Source organism: Bremia lactucae (genome assembly GCF_004359215.1).
Source record: "Bremia lactucae strain SF5 chromosome Unknown BlacSF5_NotPlaced_19_SHOA01000004.1_2068294bp, whole genome shotgun sequence".
NCBI classification, from domain to species: Eukaryota; Oomycota; class Peronosporomycetes; order Peronosporales; family Peronosporaceae; genus Bremia; species Bremia lactucae.
In genome coordinates this window covers 1,654,874-1,675,792 of record NW_027152031.1, presented here as the reverse complement: position 1 = coordinate 1,675,792, position 20,919 = coordinate 1,654,874, and the positions used below count along the sequence as shown (strand labels likewise).

Below are 20,919 nucleotides of genomic sequence, written 5' to 3'. Positions count from 1 at the left end.
AGAGGCACCACTCACATCTGAAGCAGTGTGAAGTGGACTTGTACTGAAACAGTACAAGTCGCAGTGCCCCGTTACAGAGGGTCTCTTAGCTCTACAGAACTAATGGTTTAACAACTCAGGGAGTCGTACAAGCTATTCTAGCTGAATGAATCCTACTTCAAGGGTTTCAGGGGCTTCTAGAACCAAGTGACAACTAGTGTCCAAGAGTATATTATACCTTAGAAAGGCTTCTATTTCTTACAGATCAATGCGCAAGCCTAGGAAGGCATTTGACGCTTTAAGATCAAAAGAGGAGCTGCATTTTATTAGTTTTTTTAATCGAAAACATATAAATCTGGCGGCCGGAATCTATTTAAGATAGATTCCGGCCGCCAGATTTATATGTGGCGGCGACCACATTTGCTACCCATAATAAATGGGATTTAAGTAACTAACTATTTTAGAATAGGAATCGATGTTATTTTACCCATAAGGTGATGTGTGCCCCATTACAGAACATATTTTCTCTTTACATCGGTTTTTAGGTCGCTACGTCTCGCATATTAATGCAAATCTGTACAAAAAAGTCTGGCTGTCTGCTTGATAGAATACTGCTATTATATAGAAGATCGGTCAGAATATAAAATATGATTCGATTATCAACACATAGTCAGAGATAACTATTGTGGTTCTATCTGTAAGAAAGCACTTGTGAGCTTATTTCAATTCCAGCTTTTGCTTGCGCATGGTCACTAAGCCCTGTAAGGCAGCAAACCTGCCAGAATAGCGCTTTGGAATTGTATTAAACAGTTCACAGGTCAAAATGTTTTCTTAGGGAAATGATATTGCTACCCGACTTATTTTTATCGCTACCCGCCTTTTTTACTGCTACCCGACCGTTAATACGTCCACCCCATTGGCTACTGTCTGGCATGCCCATTGGCTACTGTCGCGCGTCCCGTCTAAAACATGTATGAACAGTGTCCTACCAGACGCAATGGAACGATGCCAAATTTAATTAGTAGTCACATACAGAACCGCCATTATTGAACCCAGCATCACTCCATCAATACTCGTTAATTCTTTTCAGAGTTATGATGAAATGCTTTCGAAATTGGCGGCAGAAAAAAATACTTTGATAAGTCAGTCTGCTAAAAGGAGGTTTTAAGGCAAAGGAATCGATTAGTAAAAGTTCTAAAACTTACTCCATTTGCTTTGAAACCTCAACACATCATTACCAGGCCTTTTAGCAGCTAACTGAATATCAAGTATTTTCTGCCGCCAATTTCGAAAGCATTTCATAATAACTCTATACATATTGCTTGTTTCTTAGTAAGGCACCGATATGTTGCTCGCAATATCAGTTCGCCAGCTTAAAAAATGTAATTCTCTTTTAAGTTTAATGTTGTAGTGCATGCGATAGAATAGCTTTGGGGCGGTTCATGTGAAAGATTCAAGTAGTTGAAGAATTTGTGGCCTGCACAGACAATAAGTTTTACAACTTAATCCGCTGTTGTCGACATTGCGATTCTTGCTTAGAAGCGGTTGCTTCCACAAGAAATCCTCCTTCGTGATTCGAGTCGGATATGTAAAAGAGCTTCGTCACACATAATGTCTGACAATAAAGTTCTATCAGTTGCGACCCTCCATTGCCCATCTGGCTTTAAATCCTCTTTGCGTAGGTTAATGTGCCATCTTGTGTCTATATACGATTGTGCTAATGCCTGCCAGCTATGAATAAGTTTTTGTGAAATCATATTCACGAAGGTTTCCTGATTAGTCAGGCGCAATGCCGATACTGGCAAACATCCGTCGGCTGTTGTGTCATGTTCGGTAAATTTACGGCACAGTGCCTCAAGCGGAAAGTTACGCATTCGTTACACGGGACGTTGGAAAGCAATATAGAGATCTTACCCGCCGCTTTAGGCATTCAGCGAAACGCACTCTTTTAAAAAACTAGACTGTTTCTTTGAAACATTGTTTTCATGTGGCTTACAGCTTTAATTACGTCGAAAGACGGGTTAAATGAATTGTCCATGGACTATATTTGGGCACGGAGTCACGGAGTCCAAACATCTGCTGCTTGGCCTGGCTTACGCACTAGCATATGCAGTTGAAAATACAGATTCGTTATCTAGTCGCATATTTTAAGCTCCGAACATATTTTTGAGAAATTAGCGTTTTCGACCTGATCCCGGGAAAAGCCATGACCACATCCTTACTCGCCGAACCATTTCGTGGTAGCTTCGCCTCTCCCACCACGCTTTCCCAAGACGACGTTCTTGAAACCGAGTGGCTGCTGTCACATCCGCTACTGAGCTCCGATCGCTCCCCAGCTTCGCGCAGTATGTACCAGGTTGGCAAGCAAGGCGCCATTGTGCTACTGTGTTGCATTAACCTGCTCAATTACATCGATCGCGGCATCATTCCGGGGGCACCAGAGAAATTTAATCATTTTATCACGAAAACCTTGGACGTGAGCGTTGTGCGCCAGTCAGTGTACTTTGGTTTACTGACCTCAGCATTCATCGCCACGTACTCGATCTTCTCCATCGTATTTGGCTACTTTGCGCTCACCCACCGACCCTTTCGCATTATTGCATTAGGAATGTCGGTATGGGTGATAGCGGTGGCAATCTGTGGCATGGCTCAAGCCACTCAGAGCTACTATGTGTTGATACTTGGCCGTCTTATCAGCGGTGTGGGGGAAGCTTCGTTCCAATGCACGGCGACACCTTTTATTAACCGGCACGCGCCACCGGCCAAGCGCTCGCTCTATCTGGGTATTTATCTGGCTTCTATCACCGTAGGTACGGCATTTGGGTATATCTATGGATCCATGTTTGCCAGCTCGGGGTCCGGGTGGGCGGGCGCCTACTTTGTGGAAGGGATTATCATGACCGGATTTATCGTTTGCTGTCTTACTGTCGTACCAGACGAACTCAATCAGATTCCAATTAAAGAAATGGAGCGGGACGAGATCGAGCACAAACAAAGTTTAGCGGCCGTGGTGCTTTCGACGCCAGATGATGAAGAAAAGATTCACTCGACAGCTTTCCAAGAAGATAAAGATCGCAGTCCATCTATTGAAAAACTATCGTTTATTGACGAGTGGCAAGCTATTTTCACCTGTGTACCATTCATGCTTATCATTCTTGGCCACGCGGCTTACACGTTCTCTTTGGCGGCTATGAGCACCTTCAGTCCAGCAATTTTCATTGGGTTGCGATTGTTTGAGGACGAGACGACCGTGTCGCTGATCTTTGGTGGACTCGTAGCCATTACTGGGACTATCGGTACGCCTCTAGGAGGACTTCTTGTGGATTATTTAGCAAAGATGAAACCCGACGAAGTAGGACGTAGGTGCATGGTTTCAGTGAAGGCGCTGTTTTACTTTATGGTGGCTGCGGTGTCGTTTGGGCTCATTATGGTGGCAGTGACCAGCATGAGGGTATTGTGTCTCATTTTTCTTACTCTCTGTCTCTTCTCCATGTGCGCACTCACCGTACCGGAAACCATCGCCGTGCTAGAGCTCTTTCCCGAGTCACGCCGATCTATGGCGGTAGCAGCTAACACGCTGGTTATCCACGTTTTAGGTGACGTGCCGTCGCCCATCATACTCGGCGCAATCAAAGACTCGTGGGCTCCCGATTGTGGGACTGTGGAGATTAATGGTGAAGCTGAGCTCAATCCAGACTGTTCGCACGACCACGTCGGTCTCCGGAACGTGTTGCTGTTTGCCGTGATTTGGCTGGCGTGGGGCGTCATGTTCTGGGGCGCCGCGATGATTGTTTTAAAGCGAAAGCAGAAGCTGGAAACGCGTTGTGTGGTGCGAAGAAGTCCAATCGACAATACCTTGTAAGCTGCGAAAAAGGATGTCTCAAGTAAAGATGACAGTTCTGCTCGAACTGCAAAAAAATGTATCTTTAATGCAAAGAGGACGAGGTATTAGTTGGCAACCTTACGGCTAATTGACGCTCTTTTCTCGCGCTTTGCAAGCATATGGAGATATGTTTTCTTTTAGATTTGTATTCAATTTAGTAAAACGTTGTTTATCCTTATCACATACTTACCCAAGTTGTTATTCGCGTGGAATGTGACCAATTAAATTACTTGCTATTTGCACCACACCCAAGTTTGCTATTTTCAACTCCCCGCTTTTTACTAAATTCCCTCTCCACCTTTCTAATAAAATTGTATTCTTTCATCAATTGCAACCAAATTTTTACCAAACCTTGCGATCTTATAGAACACGTTCGGCTGGCTATGGGTGTCAATAAGCGTTCAGATGGAGACAAGCGAGTTTTGCTAGGTTGGGGAGTATAGGAAACGATCTACCGGAAATGCTGACGGGAAGAAATTTAAGACAGGAACCAGACTGCAGGGGTGTCCTTGAGAGGCTTTTGGAAAGAAGGGTGGAGATGGTTCTTTATCTGTCGAATTGCGGAACAGCCAACACAATCATAAACCTTTAGAGAATATAGCCGGGCAACCAGGATGCCGCAGAATGACTGGAGAAGAAAAAGGACGTGTACAGGAACTTGTGTCGGCTGGAGTTCCTGCACGTCAGGGATTTAAGCTTATTCGCCGTGAGGTTCCAGAATCACTGGCTACGGCAAAAAAAAAATCTACAATGCCAACGTACAGTCTCGTCTGAAGTAAAAGCAGGTAGGTCCCCGATTCAGGTCTTGATGGATGAAGTCACTTTGAGCAAAACCAGCGGTGATGGCCGCGTCACACACTTGTTCATAGCCCATCTAACATCCATCCGTTTAACTCGCCAGTAATGTAACGGGGCACTACGACTTGTACTGCTTCAGTACAAGTCTACTTCGCACTGACATAGTTGCGAGTGGTGCCTTTCGTTATTTCTCGTACACTAGTGCGTGCAGAGTAAGACTTCTCTTTAAGGTAACTAGCTTAAAGAGGGTAAAATGAAAACTGTACTAATATAAATAAGTATCTCTTCTTTCTATCTGTTAGCTCTAACTTAATTAGAATTTAATATCAAACATGCAATTGAATTCTTATCTTATCTTATCTGTCTCTCTCTTTTGTTTACATTGAATTCTTATCTTATCTTATCTTATCTGTCTCTCTCTTTTGTTTACATCTATAGCTGATTAGTCTGCGGAATAAATCGATATAATGGTCTATACCTATTTATGGATAAGAATTCTGAACATTACTGAATAAAGTAATAATCTTCAAATATTATCTAACTTTTAGATAATATATTAATTAACAACCTTAAGTGTTAATTTCATGTAACGATACACCCCGGTACATCACCCGACTGCACAAGATCATAGTGTGATTACTAATCATACTGTAATCAGCTACCGGCGGCTGTGCGAATGCACGGGCAGCGCCGAATGTCCACCACTCGAAGAAGTTCAGTGGATTGAGACATGAATGTACGCCTAGCAGGCGACATTCAAGGAAAATACCGGTTGTCTAAAATGGACAACACGAGTGATCCTAGGTCGAGGAGAAAGTCGACCGTAGAGGACCCGACTGTGATATCGAAATCACACTCGGAAGACGTTGAGGGAATAAATCCTCACGTACTTAAGGAGAAGTCTACTCAAATAGTTAATGCTGAAGTGACTAGACTTCAGCATCCCAAGGGATTAATCCCTCGGCAGCCTGTTGATGAATCCTAGGAAGAAAACGAGACATTGAATGTCTTGGTTAAGACGGATCAAGAGTAGGCGCTTATACTCTTGATCTGAATGCGCCTCCGAAGTTAACTTCGGAGATAGCTCAATTACTAACCCTAGAATCCAAGCGGTTCTTGAGAGATCTGCACGGTGGTAAAATCAAGCAGATCTGCGTACTCGTCACAGAGGACGAATACGTAACCGATATTCGGTCAGCGGTAATTTTTGCAGAGAACGAACGGTTTCTCAGCAACTCATCGATGGACAAAAGTGTCCTCAATGTGAAGACTCGGGCTGAGAGATAAACTACTCAATCCTGGAAGTCACTTAATTAAATCCTTTATACAAGAATTAGATTGAATTTAGGGATGTATTCCCTGGAACAGTTCCATGCGAGTTGCCTAAGGATAAAGGCACTCGACATGAGATCGAGCTTAAACCGGGCCTGAAGTACTATGTCATGGAGCAGTGGCCACTGCCTCGTGAACAAGTACTTGCGATCTATAAATTCTTTACCGATCGATTAAAAGCGGGCCATGTAAGGGATTACACCTCCCCACATAGCTCTCCGACCTTCTGTGTGCAAAAAACCACAGGAGGGTGGCGGAAAGCGCACGCATTCAATAAACTGAATGCTGCAACGGTACCAGCTTAAACGCCGAAACCTAGAAAAGACGTAATCATAGATGGTATGTCTAAGCGTACCATCATTTTGCCTATGGATCGGATGGATTTTATCAGATCCTTATGCATGAATGTGACATCCCGTACACAGCAGTGAGCACTTCCAGTGGGTGCTCTGTTAATGGCTAGTAATGCCACAGGGACTTAGTAATTCCCATGCAACATTCAACAGATGCGTAACGAATCTTCTGAGACCGGTGCGAGGATTCGCACCAAGTTAGTTTGACGATGTATTCGTCCATAGTCGGGCCATGGACGGGAAGTCGAACGTGGAAGTTCATAAAACTCACGTTCGTCAGGTTCTTACACATATGCATAAGTTGTACACGAATCTCAAGAAGTGTATGTTTGCTGCAAGCGAAATACCATTTCTTAGGTGCCTCGTCGGTATACACGGCGTGCGCCCTGATCCCGAAAAGATCAAGGCAATTACCGACTGGCCAGTTCCAGTCGATATCAAGAGACTTAGAAAGTATCTTGGATAAGCGGCGTACTCGCCCAAGTACTCACGCAATTATGCCGAGTTGATAGTTCATCTCCTCGTCTCTTGAAAAAAGACAAGATATGGTGATGGAAAGCTGATTGTTAGCAATTCTTTGAATGTATCAAGCAAAGCTTGATGCAATTATTCATCTTGGCGATTGCGGATAGAGACAGACCATTCCATATGGTCTGTGTTTTGCAATCGGCTGTGGGTAAATGCAATACGATACAGACGGCGCGGAGCGCGTCGTCTGTTACCAATCGCGTCAGCTGCAACCAGCTGAACGCAATTAACCAGTGCATGACAAGGAACTCCTTGCGATGAAATGTGCACTGGCTGAGTTTAGGGTCTCTTCTCGGTGATAGACCGTTCATCGTATATACAGACCATGCTTCATTACGCCAGCCGTAAATAGCCACCCCATTCGCAAAGAATGGCGAGGTTGTATAATTTCTCCGTGGAATAAAAACATGGACGACTTAATGGCGTCGCTAATGCGTGATCACGCCGACCCGATTTTGAGTCAGCAGTGCACTCCAACGGTGAGAGTAATCTTACCGTTGCAACACTCACTACGAGTGTTCCGTCATCAACCTTAGTTGATGGCATAAAGAAAGCCTACAAAGAAGATAAAGACCTTCTATGTTTGATGAATCATCTCATTAATCCCGATGAATCTTTTATAGATTTACCGGCCTTATATCGATCGTCGTCCGATCGATACACAACACGCAACGGCTTATTGAATTACACAGCCGTTGCCGGCGACACCCCACGTGTCGTCGTCCCAACTCACAATGATTTGCACTTGCGCATCCTGTATGTGTGACACGAAGCTCCAAGAAGTGGACATCGTGGACGTGAGAAGACTTACCTCCCAGTAAGTCGCGACTTTTACTGGCCCCGCCAGTATCAGTTCGTGCGCAAAATACATTCTTGCTTGCAAGGTTTGTCAACGGGTGAAGCCTAGCCCTTCATCCCGTGCAACTCTTCAACCTCTACCACTTCCGGCAGAGTGTTGGCAGTCCGTATCTATGGATCCTACTTTGGATTTCCCGAAGACAATCACAAAATCAATGAAATCCTTGTTTTTATAGACAGATTCAGCAAGATGGTACATCTTGCTGCATTACCCAGAGTCAATCACGGATCCGGGCTGTGCTCGTGTCTTCATCGACACGGTATTCACTCCACGGTTTACCCCGTGAATTAATCTCGGATAGAGATCCAAGATTCACGGCGGAGTTCTGACAATCCGTGATCCGATCTCTCGGAAAACGTCTGACTATGTCAACATCCGACCACCTAGAAACGGATGGTCAAACAGAACGCGTAAATCGCGTCCTCGAAAAGATACTCGAGGTTACGTCCAATTGTATCCGAATTGGAGCGAGTTTTTACCGATGGTCGAATTCGCCATCAATAATACGGTGCATGCGTCTACACCGCATACACCGTTCTTCGTGAATGGCTTACGCCATCCTCGCATACCCACCCAATTAAAGGGATCCTCTATTTAAGGAGGGGGTGGACTCACACGAGAAAAACCATTTCTGGCTCATGCTCATCACGCGCAGAAGTTAACAATGACGCGAGTGATGTCGATGTCGAAGAAATCGACATTGAAAACGAGAATGATCTCAAGGCAGTACGCACAAAGCGTACTGAAAAAGACAAAACAAATGAGTCAGCAGAAGAATTTCTGCTAACTCGAGAATCAATAATCCGTTTCGTTCAGGATTCCATTGGAAACGCAGTGGACCGACAGAAGCGGAATGCAGACAAACATGGAAGAGAAATGTTCATTCATTTAAAATTGATGATCTTGTGCTACTTTCTACGGTATACCTACCTAGCTGTTGATTAGCCGTTTGGGCAAAAGCCGCAGCTTCTTTTTAGGGGCGAGATGATATATTTTAATGTTTTCACTCCCCTGAATGGTACTCACTGAAGTAGGGGTACCACAAGAACTTTTATGACGATGGCTTATGCCACCGTCATCACCTTGCACAGAAACAGGTCAGGTGACCGTACGAGAGACAGAACAGGCGATGAGGAATCATCCTCATCGTCGGTACCTAATCGACTAATAACTCGTCTATCAGAATGCGCCCTCTCTTCCGAAGGCATATAGTCAGCCGCCTGACGTCTATCAGGCGACTATTCTATTCTCCCCGAGTCGGCCATTTCGTCTGACTCGCATTCGTAGTCGACCTCCATTGATGGGTCGTATTCACGCGGTGAATCACCACGTGCACTCGCAACATCTAGTGTTGTGCGAGTGGAAGATACTACGGCAGACGTTCCGTCTGCCGCAAGAGATTACAGTGCGTCACCCGCGGCTGCACGAGCCGCAGCCGAAGGCGCAGCACTATCGTCACCCCGCATGAGTTTGTTCTTCATGCGATGAAATTTAAAATGATATTTCTAACCAATCAACATCGTTTTTTTAAATTAAGTGGTCACATAATGATCACTCCATCCAATGACAGTCAGAGTGATTGTCGTTTACTAACGACCGTTCCACAAGTGAGGCCATCGCACTCACTCGTCGTTTCATCCAGACGCTTGTGGACGCTCCAAGACGCTCATGAGATAGCCATCTGATGAACAAGTGTTAGGCATCTTTACGGATCGATGCTGCCAGCTGATTCTTGGCTTATATTTCTGAGCCAAGGTATGCCTAGGATGACATCAATTTTCTCATCCAAATTCAGTAAGATGAAAATCATCATCGTACTGTAAATCGTTGAGCTTGTATTGAAATTTCACTACGCGTTTCATTACTGTTATCGATGCGCCTGTCGCTAGACGCATCGTCATCCTCGTTCGAGGGATGTCGCGCTCAACATATGGAGCCTACGACCCTCTAGCGACTGACAAAGAATAAAGTTACTCGACTCTCCGTAATCCACTAGGGCTCTAAGTGACAAATCATTTGTCGCTTTTAACTTCAAGGTGATGAGAGATACCTCATCACCAGGCGCAGAGACACATAATGATTGTGTGTCTGGAGCAACTTTGGTCAAGAGATTTGCAAATTCTCTAGAGGTTGCTGGATCAGTAAGGCGTTGCGCCTCTGCCGACCCCGATCGATTTCTTGCGGTCTGCCTCGATGTTGCGATTTCGCTACAACGTCGGACCCGCGATTGTTGCCTTTTTCGGCATTCGGTCCAAAATTACGTTCAGTACCTCTCGGTACAGGGCGTGGGGCACTACATTCATGAGCGTAGTGTCCTAACTTTTGACAGCGATTGCATTACTGCTATCGCTTGCTGTTCGAAAAGCGAGTTTTTCTCGCTTTCGATACAAGAGAGGTCCGTAGGTTCTGGACCTCCCAGTTCGTGTCGTATTGGAGGACGATATGATGACGAACTAGCTTGAGCCTGTCTCAAGCTAAAGCTCTCCTGTTCCGCAACGGAAATTACTTCTTCAAGCGTATCCAGTTCCAAGCGGAACGGGTGGGCCTATACGGGACCATCCGTTAGACCTTGCATGAACACCGTAATCAGCGTGTGCCCATAAACTGGATTGCTCGTCATACAACTGCTAAGAGTCGTATGTTTGTGCTGGGCATATGCGTGAATATCACGCTTGGCTTGCTTGAGTTTCAGAAGCTCTCATCGAGCTCTGAACTCAGCCCTAGGCGGTTTAAACGTCTGTTTGAGCCGGGCTTTAAAAGCCTCTAGCGACCCAAAGACATATGGGTCGCGCAACCTAAGGCCTAGTGCCCAAGTTTTGGCACGACCTGCCAAGTTTGACTGAGCAAATGCGACTTGCATTTGCTCGTCGACGATGTGACTAGCCCATGTGACATCATCCAACTCGACAAACCATCTTACGAGGGAGTCTTCTTCGACTTCCGTATACTTCGAGATGTTAATCTCTAAGGTTTTGGGACGACGCGTGTGCGTCATCCTAGGTACAGGGGTCTGTACCTGTTCTAACCTCAACAGTTCTGCCTGTTGAGAGCCTTGCTGTTAAGCAAGGCTACCTTCATCTTCGCCTCGTCAAGTTCATGTTGTATGTACTTGGCGATGACTGAATGGAGAGCATCTCTGTCCAAACTGGACAGCATGCCAAGATGGCATCGATCCCTACGGTCGAACTCATTCGTTCGACCACACTCCCACCTATGTCACTTAGAAAGGAGTAGATATCACGCGAAACGTGATGCGAATTTCCATTGTCATCTAACATGTCCATGTTAGCTGATGGAATTGTGGTCCTTCGAACAGACTACGAAGTGCTACCAGATGTAACGGGGCACTGCCGACTTGTACTGCTTCAGTACAAGTCCAATTCGCACTGCCTCAGTGCGAGTGGTGCCTCACGTCACTTCACGTACACTAGTACGTGGAGAGGAAGACTCTCTTTATAACACTTGCTTTAAAGAGGGTTAATTNGTGATACAACTCGCTAAGAGTCGTATGTGCTGGGCATAAGCGTGAACATCACGCTTGCCTTGCTTGAGTTTCAGAAGCTCTGATCGAGCTCTGAACTCAGCCCTAGGCGGTTCAAACGTCTGTTTGAGCCGGGCTTTAAAAGCCTCTAGCGACCCAAAGACATATGGGTCGCGCAACCTAAGGCCTAGTGCCCAAGTTTTGGCACGACCTGCCAAGTTTGACTGAGCAAATGCGACTTGCATTTGCTCGTCGACGATGTGACTAGCCCATGTGACATCATCCAACTCGACAAACCATCTTACGAGGGAGTCTTCTTCGACTTCCGTATACTTCGAGATGTTAATCTCTAAGGTTTTGGGACGACGCGTGTGCGTCATCCTAGGTACAGGGGTCTGTACCTGTTCTAACCTCAACAGTTCTGCCTGTTGAGAGCCTTGCTGTTAAGCAAGGCTACCTTCATCTTCGCCTCGTCAAGTTCATGTTGTATGTACTTGGCGATGACTGAATGGAGAGCATCTCTGTCCAAACTGGACAGCATGCCAAGATGGCATCGATCCCTACGGTCGAACTCATTCGTTCGACCACACTCCCACCTATGTCACTTAGAAAGGAGTAGATATCACGCGAAACGTGATGCGAATTTCCATTGTCATCTAACATGTCCATGTTAGCTGATGGAATTGTGGTCCTTCGAACAGACTACGAAGTGCTACCAGATGTAACGGGGCACTGCCGACTTGTACTGCTTCAGTACAAGTCCAATTCGCACTGCCTCAGTGCGAGTGGTGCCTCACGTCACTTCACGTACACTAGTACGTGGAGAGGAAGACTCTCTTTATAACACTTGCTTTAAAGAGGGTTAATTTAAAGCTGTATTGATATAATTAAGTTCATCTGTTCTATCTACTTAATGCTAACTTAATTATAAACTTATCTGTCTTCTCTTTGCGCGCGTTCAGCGCTGACTGGACCGCGGAGAAAGTAGATATAATGGTCTATTTCTACCAATGGATAAGCTCTTAGAATACTACCATGTCAAGTAATATTCTTCAAATCAATTTTTAGATAATTTATTATCTAACAACCGTTAAGTGTTAATTTTATGCAACGATACACCCCGTTACACAAGGTTTGGGCACAATGTGAACTTTTAAAGCGACGTCGTCGTGAGGGTCAATACCAGTATCTGATTAAGTGGCTAGGGTGCCCCTCTTCTGAAAACTCTTGGGAGTTCGAGGTACCTCTTCGGCTAGATTGCCCGTACAACCACCCGAGTGCTGGGTCTAATTACTTTATTTAAGTAATAGACCATCTCCTGAAGTACACCAAAAGTACTCAACGGGGACTGTGTAACATTAAGGCAACTTTAGACCGTTACAGGACAAGCGGAACTAATTTCTGTAAGATCTTCCTGGTTGACTTTGCGTGAAGACAGTTTGCTGTAAATTTAGCGGAATTTTGCCTCCAAGTTACCACATTCACAGCAATTTTACAAACAAGGAATGATCGTAGTTTTGATGTCCTAAATAAGTGTCTATAAAGATATCACCCCGCATTTTCAATATTACAATAGTATTCAGCTTTTTCTTGTAAGATTAATCCTGAAGATCCGCAGATAAGCGATTAATGCGTGTCTAAAATTGACTAAAAATATAGAGTAGTTTTGCTGCGTGAAAAAAGAGTATTCACTTGTTTATTGTTATACGTATAATATCATGCATCTCTATTTTACTGAGCCGAAGATTTGTTTCTTAAGCAAATAAATTTTTGGCTGCTGACAGCTTTTATTTATTGAATGGTAGAGGAATATATTAACAACTAAGTAAGAAGTAAGTTACTTCTTACAGTGTAAATACCACGGGTATTTGCTCTTAATTATCAATGTATCTTCCTATAATAATTTATATTCAGGTCATAAGTAAGGAAAGGACAGATTCAAATGAAACATCATCTAAATCTTCAGTTTGGTGTGGCCGAAACCCAATCGCTAGATGACATTAGAAGAAACACTGACCTTTTGGGGTGATGCAAAATATAGCCTCTATTACCAGCAAAACAGATTATTGTGGTGAGTCTTTTCAGAAATTATTCAAATTTACGACTGACTCAACAGAAAACGCGACCGTATCACAAACTAGTGCAAGACGGCGTAGAGGTGGTCGTTGTACAGCGGCTCCCACTTGCAATCACCGTCATCTGTACGCCAACAGCGGTGGGAAACGCCAGGAACTTCATGAAAGAAGAGACCACCACGCTCATTAAGCGTCTTTAATCCAAAGGTATCGGCGGTGTACTCCATGGTTTCTTTCATGTCGACAACGGTCAGATTCATAAACTTGCTTTCGATCTCCTCAATGGTGTCCACCTCGGAATAGCGACCAAAGATGGAGCTCTGCCATGGCATTATTCGGTCATCAGCAGGTGAAGCGAAGAAGTGCGCATCCTCTAGCTTTAAGAAATTGGTCTTGCGGCGCTGCTGGTTAAGGATGCACTGGTTGTCATCAGGAAGGCAAGAGTTGACGTTGTTGTACACGGGAAGGAAGGTGTTAATCGTGGAGAAGCTGCCGAATTGCGGCCAACGGTTGACGTTAAATTGTGCAAATGTAAGTTGAGCTTCAGGATGTTCGACACAGTACATGACGAACTCTTTCTGCATCTTCCCGTAGTAATCCTCCGGTCGATACGCACTGTAGTCGAACATGGTTTTTGGAACGAGGGCGGCTAGAAATGCTGCGTCATCGTTGATAGAGACCTCAATCTTGTTGGGTCCAATAAACTGACCATTCTGCAGACCAGCCGTGCTGATGTAGCGTTTAACGTTGTGGTCGTCCATTTCTTCGATCACAGCTCGTGAAACTATGCCGCCCTGGGAGTGTCCGACAAAGATGTAGCCATTGTCGAATTCCGAGCTCTTGGCGACAAATTCGCGGATCTGAGCGATTGCCATTGGCACTTGCAGTGGAATGGCCGTCAGAGAGCAAGACTGCTCGCAGAAGGATAATGGAACCACGGTGCGTCCTTCAGCTGAGAGTTTCTCGACGTAGTTATCAGCGCTGGAACGGTTGCCATTGACACCATGGAAAAAGAATACGGGTAGCTTGCCAAATTCCGTCGCCCCGGTCGTTACTATCAATGCACTGGACAGAAGTGCGAAGAAGACGTGGGAAGGGAACATTGTGGTGTAAGGGGTTGCCGCGAAATTTGATTTTGGCAAGATGTCGGACTTGCTACGTCGAAATATTTTCGTAAGAGGATGGCAGTGACGCCATAGGCAGCATTAAAACTAAAAGCTAAAAAAGGATTGATCGGCTTATTTAATGACTGCAATTCGATTTCCTTACGATCCCATGTGTTATCAATGCTCTGGATGAAAAGATGGTGGCCTTGACAAACATGGTGGCGCAGAATCTCCTGAAACTGATGCGAATTATTTTTCTAGTAAAGGATAGTGACCAACAGGCAAGAATATGCATAACATAAAACCGCTTTTTTACGAAAGGGCGTCTGACAACACGTTAGGCTCATGACGTCTTCTAATTTGACAAGTATGACAATTTTGCGACTAGAAATCTATGTTTAAAGCTGTACATTCGGACATATGCGAGCCGAAGGATCTGTTAGAAAAATAAAAGCAAAAGATGTAATGTAATAGACAGTCCTGATTCTCAACTTTACCTAGTGTTATGTCTTTGTGAGTTGCGGTACATCCAGCTGCTACTATCCTGATCTACATATGTGCGGGTGAGATCAGCGCTCGATACCTCATGTGACGAACTTGGGATCTTGCTGACGCCTTTAGTCACAAATTCGCTTCTGGTCATCAGACATCTGACATAAGAATTATTCTTGTGTCAAATCACGCTTTCTGGTATTTTAAGTGCGAAAAATAAGGTATCCATAATGTTCAATACCTCGAGCAAATCGTCAAGCGTGAGAATTTGTGAGTTGTTCATCGCTCATCAAATGCTAATTTTTTTTATTGTCCTTGATGGAGGGTATGAACGCGAGTATTAAGCGACAAAAAGGTGAGCGGCATACGAGAATTTAGAATTAGACAAAATAATGACCGGTCTGTGTAAGCAAAACGATATATTGGTTGCTGGAGCAGTCTATCTGATGGTATCAAAACAACCTTTGCACCGCACCACTAATGGCTATTTTAATTTGTTTTCTTTTTAAGACCGCTTACAAGATTCTTTCAGCCCGAAGCGCAAATGTGAGCTGACAGGAGCGGGTAATAAAAGGTCCAAAGCTTTTTTTGTTGACTTAAGTTAGCACACTGGGGCGTTATATATTACCGGGTCAATCCTGGTATTACATTTCTCCGTGGCAGTCGTTTTACAAGACTTGAAATTTGACAGTTTTTGTGCTCTTATATGGGCTCATAAACGAAAAGAATGAAGTTTGACAGTGAAAGCAATTTGCATATAAACATTTAACATAAATCCAGCTGTCTTGTGTTACCTTAATATAAATTATTAAATGGTAGAGGTTTAGGCATCTTAGTAATAATAGCCGAATATTTTTTACTTGATTATTATTCGATTTCATTTTGTTCCTTTAGAAACAAAATCGTCGGCTCAGTAGAAGAGAGACGCATGATTTGTTATACGTATAACGATGAACATGGCAATGCTTCGCGCTATATCGTCAAGTGTAGGCTGATTTCACGTAAATACACAATTTGTGAGGTCTTCAGCGCTCGTCGAATCTTAAAAGTTTCTATTTCCCTTGATGGAGGCATATAGAGCTTTCTTTCTCCTTTCACATAATCATGTCACAACAAATTAAACGCATTTTAAATGCGATTAAAATTACAGGTTTATGAAAATACATTAGCAGTAAAAAGTGTCCTGGGCAGATGCAATAATTATGGGATTTGGTCAAGCTGATGCTACACATTCTATAGGACCATCACCTGCGCAGCTGATATTTTTTTGGCTTGAATCGAAAAGCATTGCTGCCACGTAAGGGTGTCAGGCCTTGGTCGTGATAATGCCTGGTCAAGAAATCATATGACATTCTTGGAATGCAGACATTCCTACGAGAGGATGCCACATGTTACAGCATTGAGCTTCCGTCTGTCCACATCTATCAAAGATCCGCAAACTGACACATATCTAGACGTTGATCTTTGATTTCTAGTCGCAGATCGTTTGTGCTTGGAACGATCCGTGAAAATGTGCGCATCCATACTACGAAACATCTTGCGCTATCCGGGAGATTTTTTTTGCTTAATATTTACTAGAACTGTTTGTTTAAACGCAAAGCGTGCGCACCAAGGTCTGTTGAGACGTGCATCCCTTTATCCAGAGCATTGATAAACACATGGGATCGTAAGGAGATTGAATTGCAGTTATACCATAAGCCGCTCAACCTTTATTCTAATTAATGCTGCCCATGACGTCACTGCCATCCTCTTAAAAAAAAATTTCAACGTAGCAAGTCGAATCTGCTAAATCAAATTTCTCGGCAACCCCTTACGCCACAATGTTCCCTTTCCACGTCTTCTTCGCACTTCTGTCCAGTGCATTGATAGTAAACACCGGCGCGACGGAATTTGGCAAGTTACCCGTATTCTTTTTCTATGGCACCTGCTGAAGACCGAATAATGCCATGGCAGAGCTCCATCTTTGGTCGCTATTCCGAGGTGGACACCATTGAGGAGATCGAAAGCAAATTTATGAATCTGACCGTTGTCGACATGAGAAAAACCATGGAGTAAGTACACCGCGGATACCTTTGGATTAAAGACGCTTAATGAGCGTGGTGGTCTCTTCTTTCATGAAGTCTCTGGCGTTTCCCACCGCTGTTGCCGTCCAGATGACGGTCACTGCAAGTGGGAGCCGCTGTACAACGACCACCTCTACGCCGTCTTGCACTAGTTTGTGATACGGTCGCGTTTTCTGTTGAGTCAGTTACTCGTTTTCGTAAGTTTGAATAATTTCTGAAAAGACTCACCGGCTAGTTGTACCTCTTTGAGTGGCGATCTACATGTATGCTGCTCATTTTAAGAGCAACACTTAAAAAAAATCGCCAGCCAAGAAGCGAGCTTAAAGCCTTCGCCACCACCCCCACTAGTTATGGCCGGAGAAGAAGAAAAGGGCCAGAGCGGAGGATCTTTGAAATAAGCCAAGCCGACGGGAGACAAAAGGATAGGGAGGTATTGCTAGCCATAAAAATGGAGAGGATTAAAAGGGAGAGAGGAGGTGCCGGTTTTGATGGGAGACAGGTGATGAGGATATGGAAGCAGCAGCTCATGCAAGGTACAAACAAGAGTCACGGCACGATCGTTGAGGAGGATGGAGGGGTGAACGCAGAGGTGGTGGTTCCGCAGTATAATCAGGAGGGCGTCGTCCAACGACACTTTTGCGAACGCACACATTCGGCAGGAGAAAGAGGATTCAGTGACAGAAGTAGAAATGTTTGAGGCACCGGTAGAGGCCATGAAAGCCGCGCCAGACGCGAGCCATTCAAGGCGCGGTGGGCCACGTTAAGGGAACTGTTTGCCCGGCAATACTATACGGTGCCAGTAGACAAAGCAAAGCTCTTTACAAATCGACAACGCTTTCTGGAGCTCGCTGGAGTAAAGACCAACGCTCTCATTACTCTCTTCGATCAAGTATGCGTCAAATACGATGGAAAGTCAGCTGATTGGCGGACGCTCGCGCAGGCTATAAAAGCAGACTTGCGGACAACTGCGTGGGCCTTCACAACATTGTCCGGAAACTCTCCATTCAAAGAAAATGCGCGAAGGCATCGGTGAGCACGAATAGGTACAGACTATCCGGCAGAGGACGTAGACTCTCCGAAGAAAAACCGCGCAAATTTCATGTTTAACTCAGCGAAATTCGCCCGAAGGCCATCACATAGATTAAGAAGGTAAGCGAACGAGAGGGCAGAGAGAGCGGTGGAGAATGCTTGCGGGAAGGGATACCAGAGGAGTGGGCTATCCTTGAAGGTATGACAGAAGGAGATATCGTCTGCCGCCGGATGCCGCATTTCTTCGATACTTGTTGGATGCCCGAGATCGACTACGGTTGCACAGCACGGTTCAAGCACAGGTGAAATGGGGGCTTGTACTGCGGCTGAACAGTTACAGGAGGGTCAACATATGCCAACGTCAACTAAAGCAATAATTTATGCCAACCTGGAATCAGCGGAATTGGCGCGGATTTTCTAAACGGAGCTACAAAACATGCTCGGTCAGCTGAAGACCATAACCTACAATCAAACTACCAGAAGTATCACGCGAGATACAGCACAAAGGTACCAGGAGGTCCGGGTACCCTTCAAAGGCACTGTGTATAGACTGCACAATGCTCACCGGTATTCCGCTGGCTCGGCGTGGGCACTAGAAAGGGCCTTAAGGCGGGCTTCTTCCCAGATGGATGGAGGATTCCGCGATACTTTACAATTCGACCCTTTTTAACGAAATCGGCAGGCTGGTAGTATACTTGAGGCGAATATCTTCACGCCGTTCTAGACGGAGGACCAGGAAACATGCAACTCTTACTTGGAAGGTGACTTTCAAATAGCAGGCTGCCTGACCTTTCTGGACAACATCGTCCCGATTATCTGGTTTGGTACGACTATTATGATAAACATCTGTATATCGCCAGGAGAATCCAATGTCTCCATTTTGCGGGCATACTGACCACGTCAAAGCCAGCTGCAACATTACCGCGAATTAGCTGATTGGCCGGGGAGTATTGCTGCAACAGAGGAAGCAGCTAGCCAGCTGGAAAATCTCGCCAAACCTTTTGGAAGAATGGAAGAAATGCAGAAGACAGCCGAGCAACGTCTACTTTTGCAGCAGGAAGCGCTAGAAGCAGAAGTAGCAGCAATCAACACACCGCCTCTAAGCCGTGGAGAATCTTTTGCTTAAGCAACAGGAATAAGAGGAACGCAGCATCAAACGGGGAACACCAGCGGGCGTCACGAAGGGGCATCCCCGTACGCTAACGCAGTCTTAAAAACGGAAAACGGCCAGCTGCGACCTAAAACTCCGAAGTGCGGGCGCCGGCAATTATGGGCTAGTAAAGCGTGAGGTCACCCGTTGCGGACCCACTAGAGGACTGTTTGACGTTCTAGCGAGCAATTCAGACGACGAGAAACAAGACGGTAGCAATACAGAGGCATAGGCCCATCATCCCGGTCAACATTTGCGTCAGTAGTAGATCTGATAGCGAGCCCGCCTCACACAGAACAAGAACAGCACAAGAGAAAAACGGCTAGGTCTGCAGCCGACTTAACCCGCCAACGGGTAGAATTAGCCCGTGGAGAGCCAAAAATCCTGAAAGATCCGGCGTTAGTTACTCCCCCGAAAAGTCACCCTAGCCGATTTTATGTCAATAGCCATCGGGCCTCTGGCTGACGAAGGCCCTAAAAATTTCAGCGAACTGTAGCAACAACTAGAAATGAAGGGGGTGGCGACTCCGATCACAAGTAGCTGCATAGCCATGGCAGTCGTGCAAGCCATAGTAGGAACGACCTTGGAGGGACCGGACAAATCTTTGGAGCTATCAACGGCAAGTCTAAAGCGGGGGATCAAGCAAACGGGGTTCATACATCTAGAAGATCAACTAACGCACTATCACAGGGTTAACGCATTGCAATACGTTTACCGGGGTTGGACTGCGATGACCAGGGGATAATCATTGTCACACTTTCGGTAGTTTCTAGCAAACTATACCAGCAGCCCTTCGGAAAGAGATGCACTCGTAACAAACGATACGTGGGGTGAAGAGAGACATATTAGGCATAGCGGCCACCTTCTTGCAACGTAGCATTTATGTCGTCCAAAGAATCGAGCAACACCCAGTGGTCTCGCACTGTAAGAGGATTGGCCTAACGGTGCTACATCGGAAAGGAAGGCTGGTGGAAACAGCAGCGGGACACCCCATGCCGCTATAGCGGATTTGGTTAATGAACCGGGCGACAAAAGTAAGATTATAGACCAGGCGAAACATCCCATTGTTCTCCGGTTTTTGGGAAATCAGTTTTCATATTTTGTGCACCACGCCAGACAAAACGTTTCTTCCACGACGCCGGAACTTATCATCACTGCTCAGCGGTCAGCTGCTCACATCGGACGAACTGCAAAGAACCAGAGAAATAATGCCAGCCACACCGGACGAGATGGGGCCGCGAAATGGCGAAGGATTCCGCAAGTCATCAAATAATGACACCCAGCACAGCGAAAGTGAATCATCCCGTGGCCTTTTGCAAGAAGCTGGCCCACAAAATCTCACGATCAAACATCAAAGCACAGAAAATTTGTTGACTGAGTGCGGTCCGCGGTCCTTCTCCGCGGATCGTAGAAATTAAGCACCTCGTCGGTTGCATACTGACTTTCACTGAGCTTACGCCAATCGTCCGAATTGTCTGTTAACGGCGCCAATCTAATTTGCATGCGTCTGTGGCGGGTCCAACGTATCCTTCCATCTAGCCATACGCGAAGATTCGTTCAATGGGGGTACGGCCTCGGTATTCACTCAGCGCCTCTTGGAGACTCTCTTTCCGCCATTCGGCCGTCCGTTGCACTAGTATATCTGAATGTAGCGTTTGAAGGATCTCGCTGGGGAAAGCGAATCTCTTTATGAACTGAAGCAGTCTTTGAGGCTCCTGTACTGCTATTGCGGACCAGGTTGTTGCTGGGCTGTCCGTGAGAGGAAACAGAATCCCTAGAACCTAAGCGGTT

The 20,919-nt window shown here is 45.4% G+C and overlaps 5 protein-coding genes across 5 annotated transcripts; 3 read left to right on the top strand and 2 right to left on the bottom strand.

The window, feature by feature from the left end:
• Positions 1–2,185: 2,185 nt before the first annotated feature.
• CCR75_003375 (uncharacterized protein) lies at positions 2,186–3,841 on the top strand (the record flags this gene model as incomplete). Its single annotated transcript, XM_067961471.1, has 1 exon — positions 2,186–3,841. One exon carries the CDS (start codon positions 2,186–2,188, stop codon positions 3,839–3,841), a length of 1,656 nt encoding a protein of 551 aa, XP_067821438.1.
• Positions 3,842–13,350: 9,509 nt separating this feature from the next.
• CCR75_003376 (uncharacterized protein) lies at positions 13,351–14,391 on the bottom strand (the record flags this gene model as incomplete). Its single annotated transcript, XM_067961472.1, has 1 exon — positions 13,351–14,391. One exon carries the CDS (start codon positions 14,389–14,391, stop codon positions 13,351–13,353), a length of 1,041 nt encoding a protein of 346 aa, XP_067821439.1.
• Positions 14,392–14,508: 117 nt separating this feature from the next.
• Positions 14,509–15,037, bottom strand: CCR75_003377 (uncharacterized protein; the record flags this gene model as incomplete). The annotated part of the gene is made up of 2 exons (XM_067961473.1): positions 14,509–14,830; positions 14,892–15,037. The coding sequence occupies 2 exons, from the start codon at positions 15,035–15,037 to the stop codon at positions 14,779–14,781; spliced, it is 198 nt and encodes a 65-aa protein (XP_067821440.1). The 3' UTR covers positions 14,509–14,778.
• Positions 15,038–17,397: 2,360 nt separating this feature from the next.
• On the top strand, positions 17,398–17,646 carry CCR75_003378 (uncharacterized protein; the record flags this gene model as incomplete). Its single annotated transcript, XM_067961474.1, has 1 exon — positions 17,398–17,646. The coding sequence occupies one exon, from the start codon at positions 17,398–17,400 to the stop codon at positions 17,644–17,646; it is 249 nt and encodes an 82-aa protein (XP_067821436.1).
• Positions 17,647–20,336: 2,690 nt separating this feature from the next.
• CCR75_003379 (uncharacterized protein) lies at positions 20,337–20,546 on the top strand (the record flags this gene model as incomplete). The annotated part of the gene is made up of 1 exon (XM_067961475.1): positions 20,337–20,546. One exon carries the CDS (start codon positions 20,337–20,339, stop codon positions 20,544–20,546), a length of 210 nt encoding a protein of 69 aa, XP_067821437.1.
• Between the last annotated feature and the right edge of the window lie 373 nt (positions 20,547–20,919).